The 17,307-nt window shown below is 38.7% G+C and overlaps 1 protein-coding gene across 1 annotated transcript in view; it reads right to left on the bottom strand.

Annotated features, from left to right (window-relative positions):
- The window catches only part of arglu1b (arginine and glutamate rich 1b), a 71,554-nt gene that overhangs the window by 15,719 nt on the left and 38,528 nt on the right, over positions 1-17,307 (bottom strand). The window contains exons 2-3 of the mRNA XM_073043198.1: positions 6,271-6,496; positions 2,908-2,991 (exon numbers count right to left, since the gene is read on the bottom strand). Coding sequence (XP_072899299.1) covers positions 2,908-2,991; positions 6,271-6,496 — 310 coding nt within the window. The remainder of the gene's footprint in view (positions 1-2,907; positions 2,992-6,270; positions 6,497-17,307) is intronic.

Here is a 17,307-nt window from a genome sequence, read left to right on the forward strand (position 1 = left end):
TATGATAATAAACCTGATTCTGATGGTGGATAGGTGGTGATGACTGAAAATCCGTGTAGTTATACACACATGAACTTCTGCCGTTATGAACGACTTGGATGAGAATGAAGTGGGTATGATTAGGAAGTTTACAGATGACATAAAATTGATACAGATACAGAGCAAAAACGGGTGTCTAAGGATACAAGAAAACATTAAATATGAAAACAAGCTAGCAAACAATATCAAAGTGGATAGAAAAAGCTTTTTTGAAAAATATAAAATATAAGAAAGTAGATATAAGACCTCTAGAAAATGAGGCTGGAGAAATAACAGGGGGGACAAGGATATGGCAGCTAACTAAATGAGCATTTGCATCAGTCTTCACTGTGGAAGACACTAGCAGTGTGCCAGATGTTGAACAGCACAAAGGAAGTGAAGTGGGTTCAGTTACTATTACAAGGGAGAAGGTGCTTAAAAAGTTGGAAGACCTAAGGGTACACAAGATACCCGGACCAGATGAACTGCACCCCTAGGGAGGTAGCAATAGAGAATACGGAAGCATTAGGAATGATCTTTCAAAAATCATTGGCACCATGCCAGATTGCAGAGGGCTGGAAAACTGAAAATGTCACTCCGCTCTTTAAGAAAGGTGGAAGGCAGCAGAAAGGGAATTATAAATCAGTTAGCCTGACCTCAATGGTTGGGAAGATCTTAGAGTCAATTGTCAAGGATGATGTTATGGAGTACTTGGTGACACAGGACAAGATAGAACAAAGTCAGCATGATTTCCTAAACGGAAAATCTTGTCCGACAAGCCTTTTGGAATTCTTTGAGAAGATTACACATAGGATAGATAAAGGGATGCAGTGGATATTGTATATTTGGACTTTCAGAAGGCCTTTGACAAGGTGTCACACATGAAGCTGCTTACCAAGTGAAGAGCCCATGGTATTACAGGCAAGTTACCAGCACTATTAGAGCATCGGCTGATTGGTAGGAGGTAGCGAGTGGGGATAAAAGGATCCTTTTCTGGTTGGCTGCAAGTGGCTAGTGGTGTTCTGCAGGGGTCGGTGTTGGGACCGCTTCTTTTATGCTGTATATCAATGATTTAGATGATGGAGAAGATAGCTTTGTTGCCAAGTTTGCAGATGATACAAAGATTTGTAGAGGAGCAGGTAGTGTTGAGGAAACAAGTAGGCTGCAGAAGAACATAAGACAGATTAGGAGAATGGGCAAGAAAGTGGCAAATGGAATATGTTGGAAAATGCATGGTCAAGCACTTTGGTAGAAGATATAAATGTGCAGACTATTGTCTAAATGGGAAGAAAATCCAAGAATCTGAGTTGCAAAGGGATTTGGGAGTTCTTGTGCAAAACACCCTATAGGTTAACTTGCAGCTAGTCGGTGGTGAGGAAGGCAAATGCAATGTTTGCATTCATTTCAGGAGGTCCAGAATACAAGAGCAGCGATGTGTTGCTGAGGCTTTATAAGGCACTGGTGAGGCTTAACTTGAATATTGTGAACAGTTTTGTGCTCCTCATCTAAGAAAAAGATATGCTGACATTGGAGAGGGTTCAGAGGAGGTTCCTAAGGATAATTATGGGAATGAAAGGGTTATCATACATGGAACGTTTGATAGATCTAGATGTGTACTTGCTGGAATTTAGAAGGATGGGGGGTGTGGAATTCTCATTGAAACCTTTTGAATGTTGAAAGGTCTAGACAGAGCAGATGTGTAAAGGATGTTTCCCATGGTGGGGGACTCTAGAACAAGAGGGTACAGCCTCAGGATAGAGGGGCGTCCATTTAAAATAGAGATGCTTAGAAATTTCTTTAGTCAGAGGGTGGTGAATTTGTGGAATTTATTACCACAGGCAGCTGTGGAGGCCAGGTCGTTGGGTGTTTTTAAGGTAGAGCTTGATAGGTTCTTGATTGGACACTGCATCAATGGTTATGGGGAAAAGGCTGCTGAGTGGGGCTGAGGAGGATAAAGAAAGGATCAGCCATGATTGAATGGAGGAGCAGACTTGACGGGCCAAATGGCCTATTTCTGCTTCTATGAAATAGAGGATCTGGAAAGTTGGGCAAAGTGCTGACAATTTAATCCAGTACTTGTGAGGTAATACACACTAGGATATCAAATGGCTAGAAGTTTTGGAGCAATGATATGCAAGAGGCTTTGGGATGCACGTTGATAACTCCTTCCAAATGACACAGGCTGAATAGGGTAATGAAGAAGGCATTGGTTAGACCTCACAGCGTACTGTGTATTATTCTAGTTGCCACATTACAGGAAGAATATGGTAGCAACAGTGAGGCACAGAAGAAATTCACCTTGAATTTGTCTGGAATGTTAAGTTATAAGGAGATATTAGATAGGCTAGGCTTAGATAGGAAGCTGAGGGAACCTTACAGAGGCTTACAAATTTAAAAGGCACAGATAGGATACACAAAGTACACTGCAGATGCTGTGGTCAAATCAACACGTACAAACACGCTGGAGGAGCTCAGCAGGTCGGGCAGCATCCGTGGGAACGAGCAGTCAATGTCTCGGCCCGAAACATTGACTGCTCATTTCCACGAATGCTGCCCGACCTGCTGAGTTCCTCGAGATAGGATATACTGTCTTTTACCCAAAGCAGGAGTATCTGAACTACAGAGCCACAGGTTTAAGCAAAGAGGGAGAAATATAAGAGATCTGATGATTAACATTCCCCACCTACCCCCCACCCCCAATCAGAGGGCAATGAAGACCTGGAAGGAGATGTTCGAGAAGGTAATAGAAACGGAAGGTTACAGGCTGTATGTGGGTAAATACGATTAGCAGACATCATGGTAGGAATGGATGAGGTAGGCCAAAAGGCCCAATACCGTGTTATGTTTCTATGATCGCATTAAATAAAGCAATCATAGATCCATACTTACCAACTTAGCCTGAGCTTCTGCTATTTTTCGATTATTTTCCTCCAATATTCGCTCAAGTTCTTCCCGTTTAGCTCGTTCTTCCTCCTAAATGAGACAATAAGATGTTAATGGAGTGAAATCATTTTAAGTTTGCATCTAGACTAGCTGCTTCTTCCCTTAGTATCCTTTCCTTCTTCCCTACACCCAAGACAGCCACTTTTATTGCCAGTCATTCTGGTGAACTATTTTGCCCCTAGTTACAATTTCTCCTGGATTATATCATACCCCCAACCCCAACCCCTCAAATGACAATGACCCACACCCTTTTTTCAGCCTTGCTGATATTACTACTTTCTTTAAACCACACATAATACAACTTCTACAGAAACTTTACCAATTACATTAAAAAATAAAAAAACAAAGTTTTTTTTCATCAATTACAAATACCTACGTATGCTTTACCTATAACTCCATTAATCAGCATTAAAAGTTGAATATTTACTGTCTCGTCCAGTGTCCTGCAGAGTGTGCTCCTCGGCTGCCATATGCGCCAGCTTCCTCTTTAAACTGATTTGTACTGTTAGCTTGGCAACACCTGCATCAGCAGCTCAGCCAATAACAAGAAACACAACACAACGCAGGCTGAGCTGAGGAATGCAGATGTTTACGGTAAGAAGAAACAATATAAATCACCATTCCTAAGGCAAACAATTAATAAGAAAGATACATTTACTGTTAGTGAAAAATACAAGCTTTAATCCATCCTTTTGTGGAACTGAGAGCATCTTTCACAGTGGGAAGAAATGATGACTTTTTTCTGTTCTGAGAACAAATCACACAAGTAACCTTGAAGCTACTCATGATACACTAAGTTTTCAAAATTAAGGCATTGTTTGCCTTTATTCATTTAATAAATACTGGTTAACTAATATTGACTTTGTCATAAAGTATCTTTCTGAAGACTTCAAAATTCTAGATTCCCCTACAGAACAGAATTAAACACTACCAAATAAAGTTCTTAGAACTAGATTTTCCAGAACAGAAAAATTACATTTTCAATACTGTGAATGGCCCAGGAAATTTGCCCTTTGTCTGCAGGATGACAATGTAAACATGAAGCCGAGCAAAACTATCAGAGACATGAGAAAGAAAAATAATCTTACTATGAATAGTAATGTGCTACAAGCCGATACTCATCAACCCTAGAAATTCAAATAATCTGAATAAAGTTAGAGTAAATAATACAAAATGCTATACCTTAAGATATAATGCACTGAGTACTTCAAAATAAAAGCACATTGAAATAAGGTACTACTATCATGCAACTTATAATACAATACTGATCTGAAAGCATTTTATAATTTCATTAAGTTGCAATTAAGTTAAACAATAAAGCTCATCCCTGTATCAAATACAAATATGATATAGATTAATTCTTACTCTAAGGCAGCTGATATTCTGAAATTAATATTAATTCAACTCCAAGAAACCAACTGATGCAGTAATGAAAAAAAACTAACATCTTTCACTTAATGTTAAAAACTACAGGACAAGTTCATAAATACAATATGTAAACATGAAACCACCAGGGATTGTAGCCAAAAATCATTGTAGGGTTTATTTCTGAAACAATTTATCAAATTATTATGTGCAACCTAACATTACATGACAACCTAACTACTAACTAACCTCTTGAAGCCACTATGGAATTTTAAAATATAGCCATACATGGGTTGGGGATCATTTTAACTTTACCAACGTACTGTTTTATTGACAGATGTGACACCACATGAAAATATGCTGTATTGCACAAAAGTGGCAGGCTCAGTATAATCACCTTTCAACATATAACACTTGGAGAATAATACCCAGCCCTGAATTTAAAGTGACAAAATGGAGATATGAATTGCTTATATCTTTTAGAGGGTATATAAGAAAACAATCAGTGTCAGTCTCACCAAAGAGAGATCAGTAGCTACTTCAGCTTATTCATAAATCTGGGGTTTGACCTAGCTTGAGGAATGGGGATGCAAAACCAAAGGACAGTCAGTTTAGAGGGGGAAGGGCATGTGGATGAAGTAGGGAAGCGGAAGCTTGGCAATGATGAGAAGGTTATTCAAAGTTTCAAAAGAATTAGAAATGAATGAAGTCATTCTTTTTGCCAAATATTTGGAAGCAATTTTGATCTAGAAAGCAAAAATAAAAGCAAACATATTTGAAGCCACCCAGTCATTTAACAGTAAGAAAATACGCCAGGACTTGCATTGTTGTTGATCTACACAATAATGAAATTGAATCATCGTGTTCTTAAAAGTGATGTCATATTGTCAAAACTAAATGCAATATTAAAACTTCACTTGTTAGTTTTAGTTTCTTCAAAGCAAATAATGGATAAAACACTATTTTGTGCCACTTTGGTCTTTCCTAATTCCACTCAAGAATTCTAAACAACTTGAAGAAAACTATATACACTTTTGAAACCTATATTATTTCAAACTTAAAGAGTTACCAAATTGCAATTGAGACTCTGATACTGCACTACACTTCAAGACTATTTCATTTCAGAATCCAGAGGTAATGAGTGTCAGCAAACTTCAATAAATATGTAGCAATTCACTATTTCACAGGAAGATATTTTTCTGCTTTTGCTACTGTGACCACGTAACACAGAATGTCCAGCTTCACATTAAAACAGGAACTCACCAGCTGATTTAGGAGAAAAAAAGTACTTGTAAATATACTCAGGAGGAACGTTAAAGGCCTAGTTCCTAGAATCATTTGAATAAAATGAAGGCCAATGTCAGAAACCCAACAGAGGAAGCATCTCTGTTGCATCTTATATAAGATGGATATGCAGCAAACATGAACCACTTGCCATACGTGAGTATTGTAGGTTCATCCACTTTGACCTATTACAGTAGTGGGAAAGACCAAGTCATGGAATCAAAATGGAAAACAAAGTGATTACACAAATGAAGGGCAAATCATTATCCTGTAAGAGCCTTTAAAAGAAAATCTTTTTGCATAATTAGATAATAAAGTCTGCAGCCATGGCAAAAGTTTCAATTAAATAAGTGTGAAAAGAGATTTTCAACTAGTACACTGGTACTTTGGTATTGTTTCTTCTAAAGTTCTTTAATTTAAACAGCAAATGCCATGGCACAATGCTTGTGTAGCCTAATTAAATACTACATTCAGCATCTTAGGCTCTAATGGAAGAAAAATGCAACTTAAAAAAAACAATGTTGTGGTACTGAAGACTGCAGGAAAAGGGGTAAATGCATTCTGATTCCATTTTCTGATGGTAACTAAGTGGTGACTATTAACTGTGACTGAAAGTTTTGCCATGGACTGTCGTTTGCTTTTCCAACGACCGAGCGTTACCTCTCTGGCTTTCTGTGCAGCAAGCTCAGCATGTCGCTGTCGCTCAAGCTCCTCCAACAGTTGTTTTTCCATAATACGCTTAGCCTCCTCGACACGTCGGAGTACCTCGCGTTCAATCTCATCTTTGCGCTTCTCTAACTCTTCTTCCACACGTTTAGCTACAAGTTCCTCTACTCTTCTTGCTGTTTCTTCTTCAATCAACTTTTCTTCTATTTCCTGTTGTCGACTTCAGGAAAGAAGGGAAACAATTAATATACAAATCTCTACTAAAAAGTAGCAGCACTATACAAAACAAGTATCACAATCCATTAGCTCACAGTAGTCTCTCTTGCTTCCTATGAATCAGAATGCTGCAAGCTTCAATTCCACTCAAAGTTTGGCTATATAATAAGCTAACAGTGTAGTGTGTTACAGAGACAGCACAACATTGTACATATCCCACACCAATATGGAAGAAAAATAAGATTCTGTACAATAACTTGAGGGACAGCATGGAAGCTCTTCATGGTCATTACAGGTATCCCCCGGTTTACGAATGTTCGCTTTACACCACTTCACTTTTACAAAAACCCACATTAGTAACCTGTTTTTGCATTACACAGAGGATTTTTTGCTTTTACGAAAATTTTCCCCATATAAATTAATGGTTCTTCACTTTACACCATTTCAGCTTAAGAAAGGTTTCAAAGGAACGCTCTACCTTTGTAAAAGGGGGGAACACCTGTATTCAGTAATTAACAATGCTGAAATATCCTTAGTGGAAATTAATCATACAGTTTTTGTAGGTCTTCATGTGCTAAGTGAGCCCATTTCATAAAGTTGCCATAAAGTGTACTTCAAAAGTATTTTGCCAATTCTGAATGGTTTGGTGTGCTTCAGAGACACACAGTCTTTAAAAACAAGCACCTCCTTAATTGTTGGAGCAGTCAAAGTGTGAGTGAACCAGTGCTATAGAGTGGTCAGGCTTTGACTCAACAGACTTGGACATGAACAGGTGGAGACTAGGACTTGAGAAGACTAGAGGTATGACAAGTATAGACAGGATGGTAGCTTAGGCAGTGGAATGTTCCTCCTGTGGGATGTGGGATTTTAGAATACCCAGTCTCCCTGATGACTACATCTACAGGAAGTGCACCCTTCAGGTCCAGGTAAGACTTTTACTGAGTGGTCACACCCAGAGTGCAGGCTTTAAATAGATGGTGACCAGGAGAAGTTAGGGGAGTAAAAAGTCAGTACTGGGTTCCCCTCAGCAACAAGTATACCCCTTTGGATACTGCTGGGAGTGTTGACCAATCAGAGCACAGCAGCAGCCAGGCCAGTAACACTGTGGTCAACCCTGAGGCTAAGCAAGGAAGGGTAAAGTTAGGCAGAGCAATAGTGATGCGAGACTAGATAGTTAGGAGGACAGACAGCAAATTCTAAGGCCGCAAAAACAAAGGGGCAAGGATGGTTCATTGCCTCCCAGGTGCTAGGATCCAGGATGTCTTAGAGCAGCTAGAAGATTCTCAAGAGGGAGGGGAAGCAGCCACAGGCCCTGTGCAGCCAGTGTAGGAAGTTTGGGAAGAGGCTGAAAAGCAGGACCTCCAAGATAGTAATCTCTGGATTACTTCTAGTATCATGTGCCAGTCAGGGCAGAGTTTCACATTTTTGGATCATTGGGTTATCTTCTGGGAAAGGTATGGCCTGTACAGAAATGGTGGATTACACCTGAACCCGAGAGGATCAATATCATTGTGGACAGATTTGCTAGAGCAAATTAGTTTAAACTAAATTGCCGGGGGGATGGATGCAATTGGTATACAAGTCAATGCATTGTGTAGTGAGTCTGTGAGGAAGGACACGCAATGACTGGGGAAGATTGCAGTCAGTGGAATGAGCTTAAGTATAACATGGCAGCAAAATCAAAAGAGCACTGATATATGATGGAAAGTGTTGAATTTGAATCCACATAGTACACAGAATAAGGTATATATCTTGTAATGCAGTTAAGAGATAGTCAGATTTGATGCTGTGGGCATTGGTGGTTGGAGGATGATCATATTTGGGAGTTTAATCTCCATAGATTCACCTTGTATCAAAAGGACAGACAGGAAGGCAAAGGTGCTGGCTTTGTTGGTTAAAAAAAATCAAATCCTTAGAGAGAGTTCATATAGGAGTGGAAGATGTAGAATCCTTGTGAGTAGTTAAGAATCTGTAAGGCCAATAGACCCTGATGGGAATTACATACAGAATCCCAAACAGTATCCAGGATACAAATTACAACACGAGATCAAAAAGGCATGTAAAATGGGCAATATTACAAGTCATGGGGTATCAATACAGTACTGTGCAGAAATCTTAAACGCCCTGGACTTTTTACATAAATTTCATTTTAGATGGTTTTTCGAATCCTGCATTAGTGTGTCAGTAGAAAAGAGCATTAAAAAATTTATTTTCTAAAAAATTAAATGTTACAAAGAATGCTTTATATTTCCTTAAAAAGTAACATATTAAATAATAGACCATTTTCAAATAAAAAAACTTGATTACTTTGTAGGTATAAAGCTCAGTGCATAATTAAAAGATAAACAGGATGCTAACAATCAATGTTATAACAAGTTGAATGAACTAAGCTGATTAAATGCAACAAAAATGGGTGCAGAAAGAATCAGACTTGGCAAAGGACAACCAAACTAAAAGGTCACAGTGTGGCAGGTATGATAGATTAACTTTCAATTAATCAATTCTAACATCACAAGAGTAAGCAGAGCAGCAAGACACAAAGTTGTCATCCTGTATCAGCAAGCAGAAATTTTGTATCAGACAGGAGTCTCAAGATGTGCTGTCCAAGCTCTTCCGAAGAAGCACAAAGAAACAGGCAAGGTTGAGAGCCAGAAAAGCAGTGGTTGGTCATGGAAACTGAGTGCAGTAGATGAGATACATCAAACTGAGGTCCCTTCTAAATCAAAACACATCCTGCACTGCTATCAGCTCTGAACTCACAGAAACCACTGGAACCCAAGTACATCCCTCTAGAGTCTTGAGAAGTCTTGTCAGAAGTGGTCTTCAAGGAAGAGCTGTTGCCAAAAGGCCAATCCTCCAAAGTAGAAACAAAGCCAGGAGACTGATCTACGTACAAAAACACAAGTACTGGGGTGCTGAACAGTGGCAACATGTGCTCTGGACTGATGAAAGTTTTGGCTCAAAAAGAAGGCAGCTTGTCCATAGAGGAGCAGGAGAGTGCTACATGGACAAGTGTCTTCAGCCAACAGTAAAGCACAGCAGAGGTTCCCTGCAGGGTTGGGGCTGCATTTCTGAAAAAGAGTTGGTAATCTGGTCTGAATTAATGGAATCGTCAATGATGAGTACAAACAGATTCTTATCACGCAATGCCATCAGGGAGGTGCCTGATCAAAATCTTGCTGCAGAATGAAGTTGAGAATGACCTGAACCACACGGCCAAGGTAATAAAGAACTATCTTCAGTGAAAGGAACAAGTTCTGCAACAGACGGTAAGGCCTCCAGAGACTTCTGATCTCAACATCAGAGGTATTTGGGATTACCAAAAGAAACAGAAGCAAGTTAGCCAAAGTCTGCAGAAGAACTGTGGCAAGTTCGCCAAGAGGCTTGGAAGAAACTACTAGTAAACTGTATGACAATGTACCTCAGAGAATTGATGCAGTTTTAAAGGCAAAGTGGTCACACTACATATTGATTTGATTTTGATTTTTACTGTTTACTGCTCCTGACAGCAATTGTTTGGATATAGATATCTGTATATAACATTTCATTTCATCATTCTGAAAGCATCTTCACTTTACAGATGCCGATGACTTTTGCATAGTACCGTAGATTGAGAAAAATTAAGTTGGTGCTGGATTCAATAAAAGGGGAATTTGTAGAATGCCAATGAGATGGATTTTTCGAGTAGCTTGTGGTTGAACCACTAGGGGAAAGGCAATTCTGGACTGGGTGTGGTGTAAGGAATGAGATATGATTAGGGAGCTTAAGATGAACAACCTTTAGCGGCACTGATCTCAATATTTCGATATTTCTTGTCATTGTTTGCTCTTTTGTATTTGAACAGTTTGCTTTTTGCACAAAGGTTGTCTGTCGATCCTGTTTTTCATTGATTCTATTGTTTCCTGGATATTACTGTGTACACCAGCAATTAACTAAAGTTAATTGGACAGGGTCACTAGTAGAGATGACAGCAGTATAGATTGCCAGGTATGATGTTGTGGCCATCACTGAATCGTGGCTGAAGGATGGTTGTAGTTGGGAGCTGAATGCCCAAGATTACACGTTGTATCGGAGGGATAGGAAGGTAGACAGAGGGGGTGGCGTGGCTCTACTGGTAAACTAAGGCATCAAATCAGTTGAAAGCCGTGACATAGGATCAGAAGATGTTGAATTCTTGTGGGTTGAGTTAAGAAACCGCAAGGGTGGAAGGACCCTGATGACAGTTACATACAGGTCTCCCAACAGTGGCTGGGAGGTGGACCACAGATTACAACAGAGAATAGAAAAGGCATGTCAAAAGGGCAATGTTATGATAGTCATGGGAGATTTTAACATGCAGGTCAATTGGGAAATTAAGGTTGGTAATGGATCTGAAGACAGTGAGTTTGGTGAATGCCGAAGAGATGCCTTTTTAGAGCAATTTGTCATTGAGCCTACTAGGGGATCAGCTATACTGGACTGGGTATTATGTAATGAACCAGAGGCAATTAGGGAGCTTAAGGTAAAAGAACCCTTAGGAACCAATGATCACAATATGATTGAGTTCAACTTCAAATTAGGGCCCAGAGCTCGGAAAAAGCAAAACAACGGACTTTTAAAATTGCAAATCAGCGAGTTGTTTGTATGTCTCCCCTCTCGCTGTGAAACGGAGATACCTCTTTTTCTCTTATTAGGGAGAGAGAGCCTGTAGTATGTCAAATACTGCGTGAACAAGTAGTTTTTGGGATACTGCAAGTCTGTGTCTTTATTGATGCTTTGCTGTATGCTTGAGTGCTCAGTTGGGGAGGCACTGATGATGTTTTTTGCTGGTTAGGGAGAGGTGGGAGGGGCTTTGAGGTTCTAACATTTAACTGTCATTCATTCTTTGGGGTATTCCTCTGTTTTCATGGATGGTTGCAAAGACAAATTATTTCAGGATGTATACATTGCTCTGTCATTAAATGTGCCTTTGAAACTTGATAGGGAGAAAGTAAACAACAGTCAACATTTTGGGCTGAGACCCTTCATCAGGACTGAAGGAGGGATCAGGGGCCCTATAAAGAAGGTGGGGGGAGGGTGGGAAGGAGAAGGCTGGAAGGAGCCAGGTCAAAAACCAGTAAGGGTGGGGGAGGGGATAGGCAGGAAAGGTGTAGGAGGAATGTAAGGGAAAGCACTATGGGTAGTAGAAGGAGGCGGAACCATGAAGGAGGTGATAAGCAGCAGGAGGAGGAGGCACCTTCTTTATATGGCCCTGCCCCTCCCTCTTCAGACCTGACGAAGGGTCTCAGCCCAAAACATTGACTGTTCGTTTCCACGGATGCTGCCCGACCTGCTGAGTTCCTCCAGCGTGTTGTACATGTTGCTTTGACCCCAGCATCTGCAGAGTATTTTGTGTATAGGGAGAAAATAAAGCCTGATGTAGCAGTATTTCAGTGAAGTAAAGGAAATTACAGTGGTATGAGTGAGGAGTTGGCTAAAGTAAACTGGAAGGAGCTGCTGGCAGGGATGTCAGCACAGCAGCAATGGTGCGTGTTTCTGGAAAAAATGAGGAAGGTGCAGGACATGTGTATTCCAAAAATGAAGAAATACTCAAATGGCAAAAGAGTACAACCGTGGCTGACAAGGAAAGTCAAAGCTAACGTAAAGCAAAAGACAGATATAGCAAAGCAAAAATTTTTGGGAAGATAGAGGATTGGGGAGCTTTTAAAAACCTACAGAGAGCAACTAAAAGAATCAATATAAGAGAAAAGATGAAATATCAAAGCAAGTCAGCAAATAATATCAAAGTGGATAGTAAAAGCTTTTTCAAGAATGTTAAAAATAAAAGACAAATGGGACTGGATATACAGCTGGTAGAAAATGAGGCAGGAGAAATAATAACAGAGGACAACGAGATGGCAGACGAATTAAATGAGTATTTTGCATCAGTCTTCATTGTGGAAGACACTAGCAGTGTTCCAGATGTTGTAGTATGTGAACGAAGAGAAGTGGGTACAATTACTATTACAAGGGAGAAGGTTCTCAAAAAGCTGAAAGACCTAAAGGTACGTAAGTAACCCAGACCAGATGAACTACACCCTAGGGTTCTGAAAGAGGTAGCATTAGAGATTGTGGTGGCATTAGCAATTATCTTTCAAAAATCATTGGACTCTGGCATGGTGCCAGAGGACAGGAAAATTGAAAATGTCACTCCACTCTTTAAGAAAGCAGGAAGGCAGCATAAAGGAAATTACAGACCAGTTAGCCTAACCACAGTGGTTGGGAAGATGTTAAGAGTCAATTGTTAAGGATGATGTTATGGAGTAATTTGTGACACAGAACAAAATAAGACAAAGTCAGCATGGTTTCCTTCAGGGAAAATCCTGCCTGACGAACCTGTTGGAATTCTTTGAGGAGATTACAAGTAGGATAGGTAAAAGGGATGCAGTGGATATTGTATATTTGGACTTTCAAAAGGTCTTTAACAAGGTGTCACACGAGGCTACTTAATAAGTTAGGAGCCCGTGGTTTTATAGGAAAGTTATTAACATGGTTAGAGGATTGGCTGACTGGAAGGAGTAAGTGGGAATAAAAGGATCCTTGTCTGTTTGGCTGCCAGTGACTAGTGGTGTTCCACAGGAGTCAGTGTTGGGACTTCTTGTTATGCTGTATAAAAAATGATTTAGATGATGGAATAGATGGCTTTGTTGCCAAGTTTGCAAATGATATGAAGATTAGCGAAGGAGCAGGTAGGATGCAGGAGGACCTAGACAGATTAGGAAAAAGGGCAAGAAAGTTGTAAATGAACTGCAATGTTGGAAAATGCATGGTCATGCACTTTGGTAGGAGAAATAAATGTGCGGATTATTTTTTAAACAGGGAGAAAATCCAAAAATCTGAGGGACTTGAGAGTCCTTGTGCAGAACACCTTGAAGGTTAACTTGCAGGTTGAGACAGTGGTGAGGAAGGCAAATGCAATATTAGCATTCATTTCAAGAGGTCTATAATACAAGAGCAGCGATGTGATGCTGAGGCTTTATAAGGCACTGGTGAGGTCTCACTTGGAGTAATGCGAACAGTTTTGGGCTCTTCATCTTAGAAAAGATGTGCTGGCATTGGAGAGGGTCCAGAGGAGGTTCACAAGGATGATTCCAGAATGAAAGGGTTATCATCTATGTTCCCTCTAAGCTGTGTGAGTGCACATACGTTTTTCAACCAGCGCACAAAGGAAATTAATGTGCGCACAAAAGGTTAGCAACCTAAAATAATGTAGTAATTAATAATTACACTTATTGAAAATAACTAGATAGTCAACTTTTCAAATACCGTAATGCACGTCACTAATTTACGTCACTTCACCTTTCCTGTTCTGGTCTGTACAGCTGCATCACGGAGGCAGCCATCTTTGGCAGACAGAGTTCATATCATAAGGTTTACAAAGATCTGTTTCAAATCCTGTAGATCCTAAGTTTTTATTGAAAAAATATTGATTCACCATGTCGAATTCAAAAGAAGCAAAGGGAAGGCATGAAGCGCAAAAGAAATGCAAATTTATTTAAAGTTGAATGGCTTAACAATACAGTAGAAACTGCTACACCGAAAGCTCATGCGGTCATGAACCTTCAGCTACGAGAAATATTTATGTATGATTCGGCAGTTGGAGTTATCTGTTTGTATTGACGTGATGTGAAAGTTGCTGAAGAATTTGCTAGTGGAAAGAAGTGGGATGATATTTGGAAATGACTTTTTGAAGCATCATTTGGCAAGTAAATTGCATTTGGACAATGTACAAAATGAATCAACTCAAAAACAAGCTGAGAAACCGTTTAGGTGAATGTCACTTGGCTATGTTAATGAGAATCAAAAGTTTTCAATTGGATGGAAGTTCTATTAGTCTAGATAGAGTTTACAAAGAATGGGTAAATGCCAAAGACAGGAGAGAGAAAAAATAACTCTGACTTAAATATGTATGTCATTCTGTTGTTATTCTGCACAGTTTTATGTCAAATATTTTGTAAACCTACATCAACTGTGCCATGTGTGCATTCAGTGCACACATACTTTTGTCACAGGAAAAAATTTGCACAACGTAAGACTTTTGCGCACACTGACAACTAAAAATTAGAGTTTTCATTGGTTATCATACGAGGAACTTTTGATGGTGCTCGGTCCGTACTCGCATGAATTTAGAAAGATGAGGGGGGGGAATCTCATTGAAACTTTTTGAATGCTGAAAGGTCTACCCAGAGTAGATGTGGAAAGAATGATTCCCCATGGTGGGAGAGTCTAGGACAAGAGGGCACAGTCTCAGGATAGAGGGGCATCCAATCAAAACAAAGATGTGAAGAAATTTCTTTAGCCAGAAGGTGGTGAATTTGTGGAATTTGTTGCCACATGCAGCTGTGGAGGCCAGGTCATTGGGTGTATTTAAGGCAGAGACTGATAGGTTCTTGATTGGACATGGCATCAAAGGTTACAGGGAGAAGGCCGGGAAATGTGCCTAAGAAGAATAACGTGAGCTGCTTTAATGACTACCGCCTGGTAGCACTCATATCAACAGTGATGAAATGCTTTGAGAGATTGGTCACGACTAGGCTGAACTCCTGCCTCAGCAAGGACCTGGACCCATTGAAATTTGCTCATTGCCACAATAGGTCAATAGCAGATGCATTCTCTTTCTTTTCTTTTTCAATCTTTTTATTATTATATCAACAAAATAAAATTGATAATGGGATTACAAACATACACATTACAACTGAACATGAAAGAATACATAAGCAATAGTTACAGTATAAATGAGTATTCCCAAATCATGGACGATACAAGTAACAAATAAACAAGTCAAACCTAGTTTATTTATATATATATATACCTATATATATATAGATATATATATGTGTGTGTATATATATATATATATATATTTAAAAAAACAGAAAAAAGAAAAAGAAAAAAAAATGTAAAAAAACCTAATCTAATAATCTAATTACTAATAAGGAAAAAAAACAAAAAAAGAAAAAAGAGAAAGAAAAAATGGGAAAAAAAGGGCTGTTTATAATATCTCACAAAAGTACAAAATCATCAGTGTCGTCAAGTCCGATCCTCTCAACATATATAAAATTGAAACTGGAAAAACAAATAGGCTTGGAACAGGGTCATATTACATCATGTGAAAATACTGAATAAATGATCTCCATATCTTTTCAAATTTAATAGAAGCATCAAATACAACACTTCTAATTTTTTCTAAATTTAGACATAACATACCGTAGATTCCGGACTACAGAGCGCACCTGATTAAAAGCCGCTGGCTCTAATTTTAGAAATAAAATCAATTTTTTACTTGTACAGGCCGCACCGGATTTTAGGCCGCAGGTGTCCCACGTTGTAATATGAGATATTTACACAGAAAGATATTACACGTGAGGATTTTTTAACTTTTAATTAAATCCATATGGTAACATAAACAAATACATATTGCAAATGCTTTTTTTCGAACCGTGCCTGTAACGCGGCTACTTTTAAATATACGTTGCATATACTTCTTTACTGAACAACATTCCAATATCTCCTAATGACTGGTAAAAAATATATATACTGCAGCCTACCAGGAAAAGTTATTGATCGCCTTTAACTTAAAAGCAGCGTTTTCGCTCGGCCGCTCGCCCCCCTCCTTCCCGTTTATTGCAAACCGGTATCCCACAAGACGTGGCGAAACCGGGTGTGACGTCATAGCATCCCGCGATGTAGTACAGAAAGCAAATATAGTTAAAACAGTTCTAACTTTAACTAACAAATGAATTACTAAGCGAAAATATTATAAACTAAATAACTGCCATAAAGGCAGCACAATGCTTTTCTTCGAGTGTTTTCCATGTTGATGAGGGTGAGTACAAATGACTGATTTACAATAATTTAATCGTGAAAGTGCACTTGATTTATCGTACAATTTCATTGGACCTCTGTGAACTACTCATCAATTTTATTGGTCTACTGTTACGAGGCAAAATGTTTTTGGCGGCATGAAAAAAAATAATGCATTAGCCGCTCCGTATTAAAGGCCGCAGAGTTCAAAGCTGTTCAAAATGTGGGAAAAAAGTAGCGGCTTAAAATCCGGAATCTACGGTAGTTTGAGAAAACCAATGAAATACAGTAGGAGGATTAATTTCTTTCCAATTCAACAAAATAGATCTTCTAGCCATTAATGTAAGAAATGCAATCATTCGACAAGCAGAAGAGGATAAATGGAGTGAGTCCATCATTGGTAAACCAAAAATTGCAGTAATAGGATGAGGTTGTAAATCAATGTTCAATACCGTAGAAATAATATCAAAAATGTCTTTCCAATATTTTTTCAAAAGCGGACACGACCATAACATATGAGTTAAAGACGCTATCTCAGAATGACATCTGTCACAAATAGGATTTATATAGGAATAAAAATGAGCCAATTTATCCTTGGACATATGAGCCCTATGCACAACCTTAAACTGTATTAATGAATGTTTAGCACATATAGATGATGTATTAACTAATTGAAGAATTTTATCCCAATTCTCAATAGGGATAGTAAGGTTAAGTTCTCTTTCCCAATCATTTTTAATCTTATAGAAGGGCTCTGAATGTATCTTCATAATTATATTGTAAAGTTTTGATATTAGCCCTTTCTGAGAAGGATTTAGTTCAAACAAATTCTCCAAAATACCTGAAGACACAAAATTTGGAAAAGTAGGAAATACAGTATTTAAGAAATTCCTAATCTGTAAATATCTAAAAAAAAATGAAATCTAGGCAAATTATATTTATTAGATAATTGTTCAAAAGACATAAGACAATTATCCAAAAATAAATCGGAAA

Source organism: Hemitrygon akajei, chromosome 4, assembly GCF_048418815.1.
Source record: "Hemitrygon akajei chromosome 4, sHemAka1.3, whole genome shotgun sequence".
Lineage (NCBI taxonomy): Eukaryota > Metazoa > Chordata > Chondrichthyes > Myliobatiformes > Dasyatidae > Hemitrygon > Hemitrygon akajei.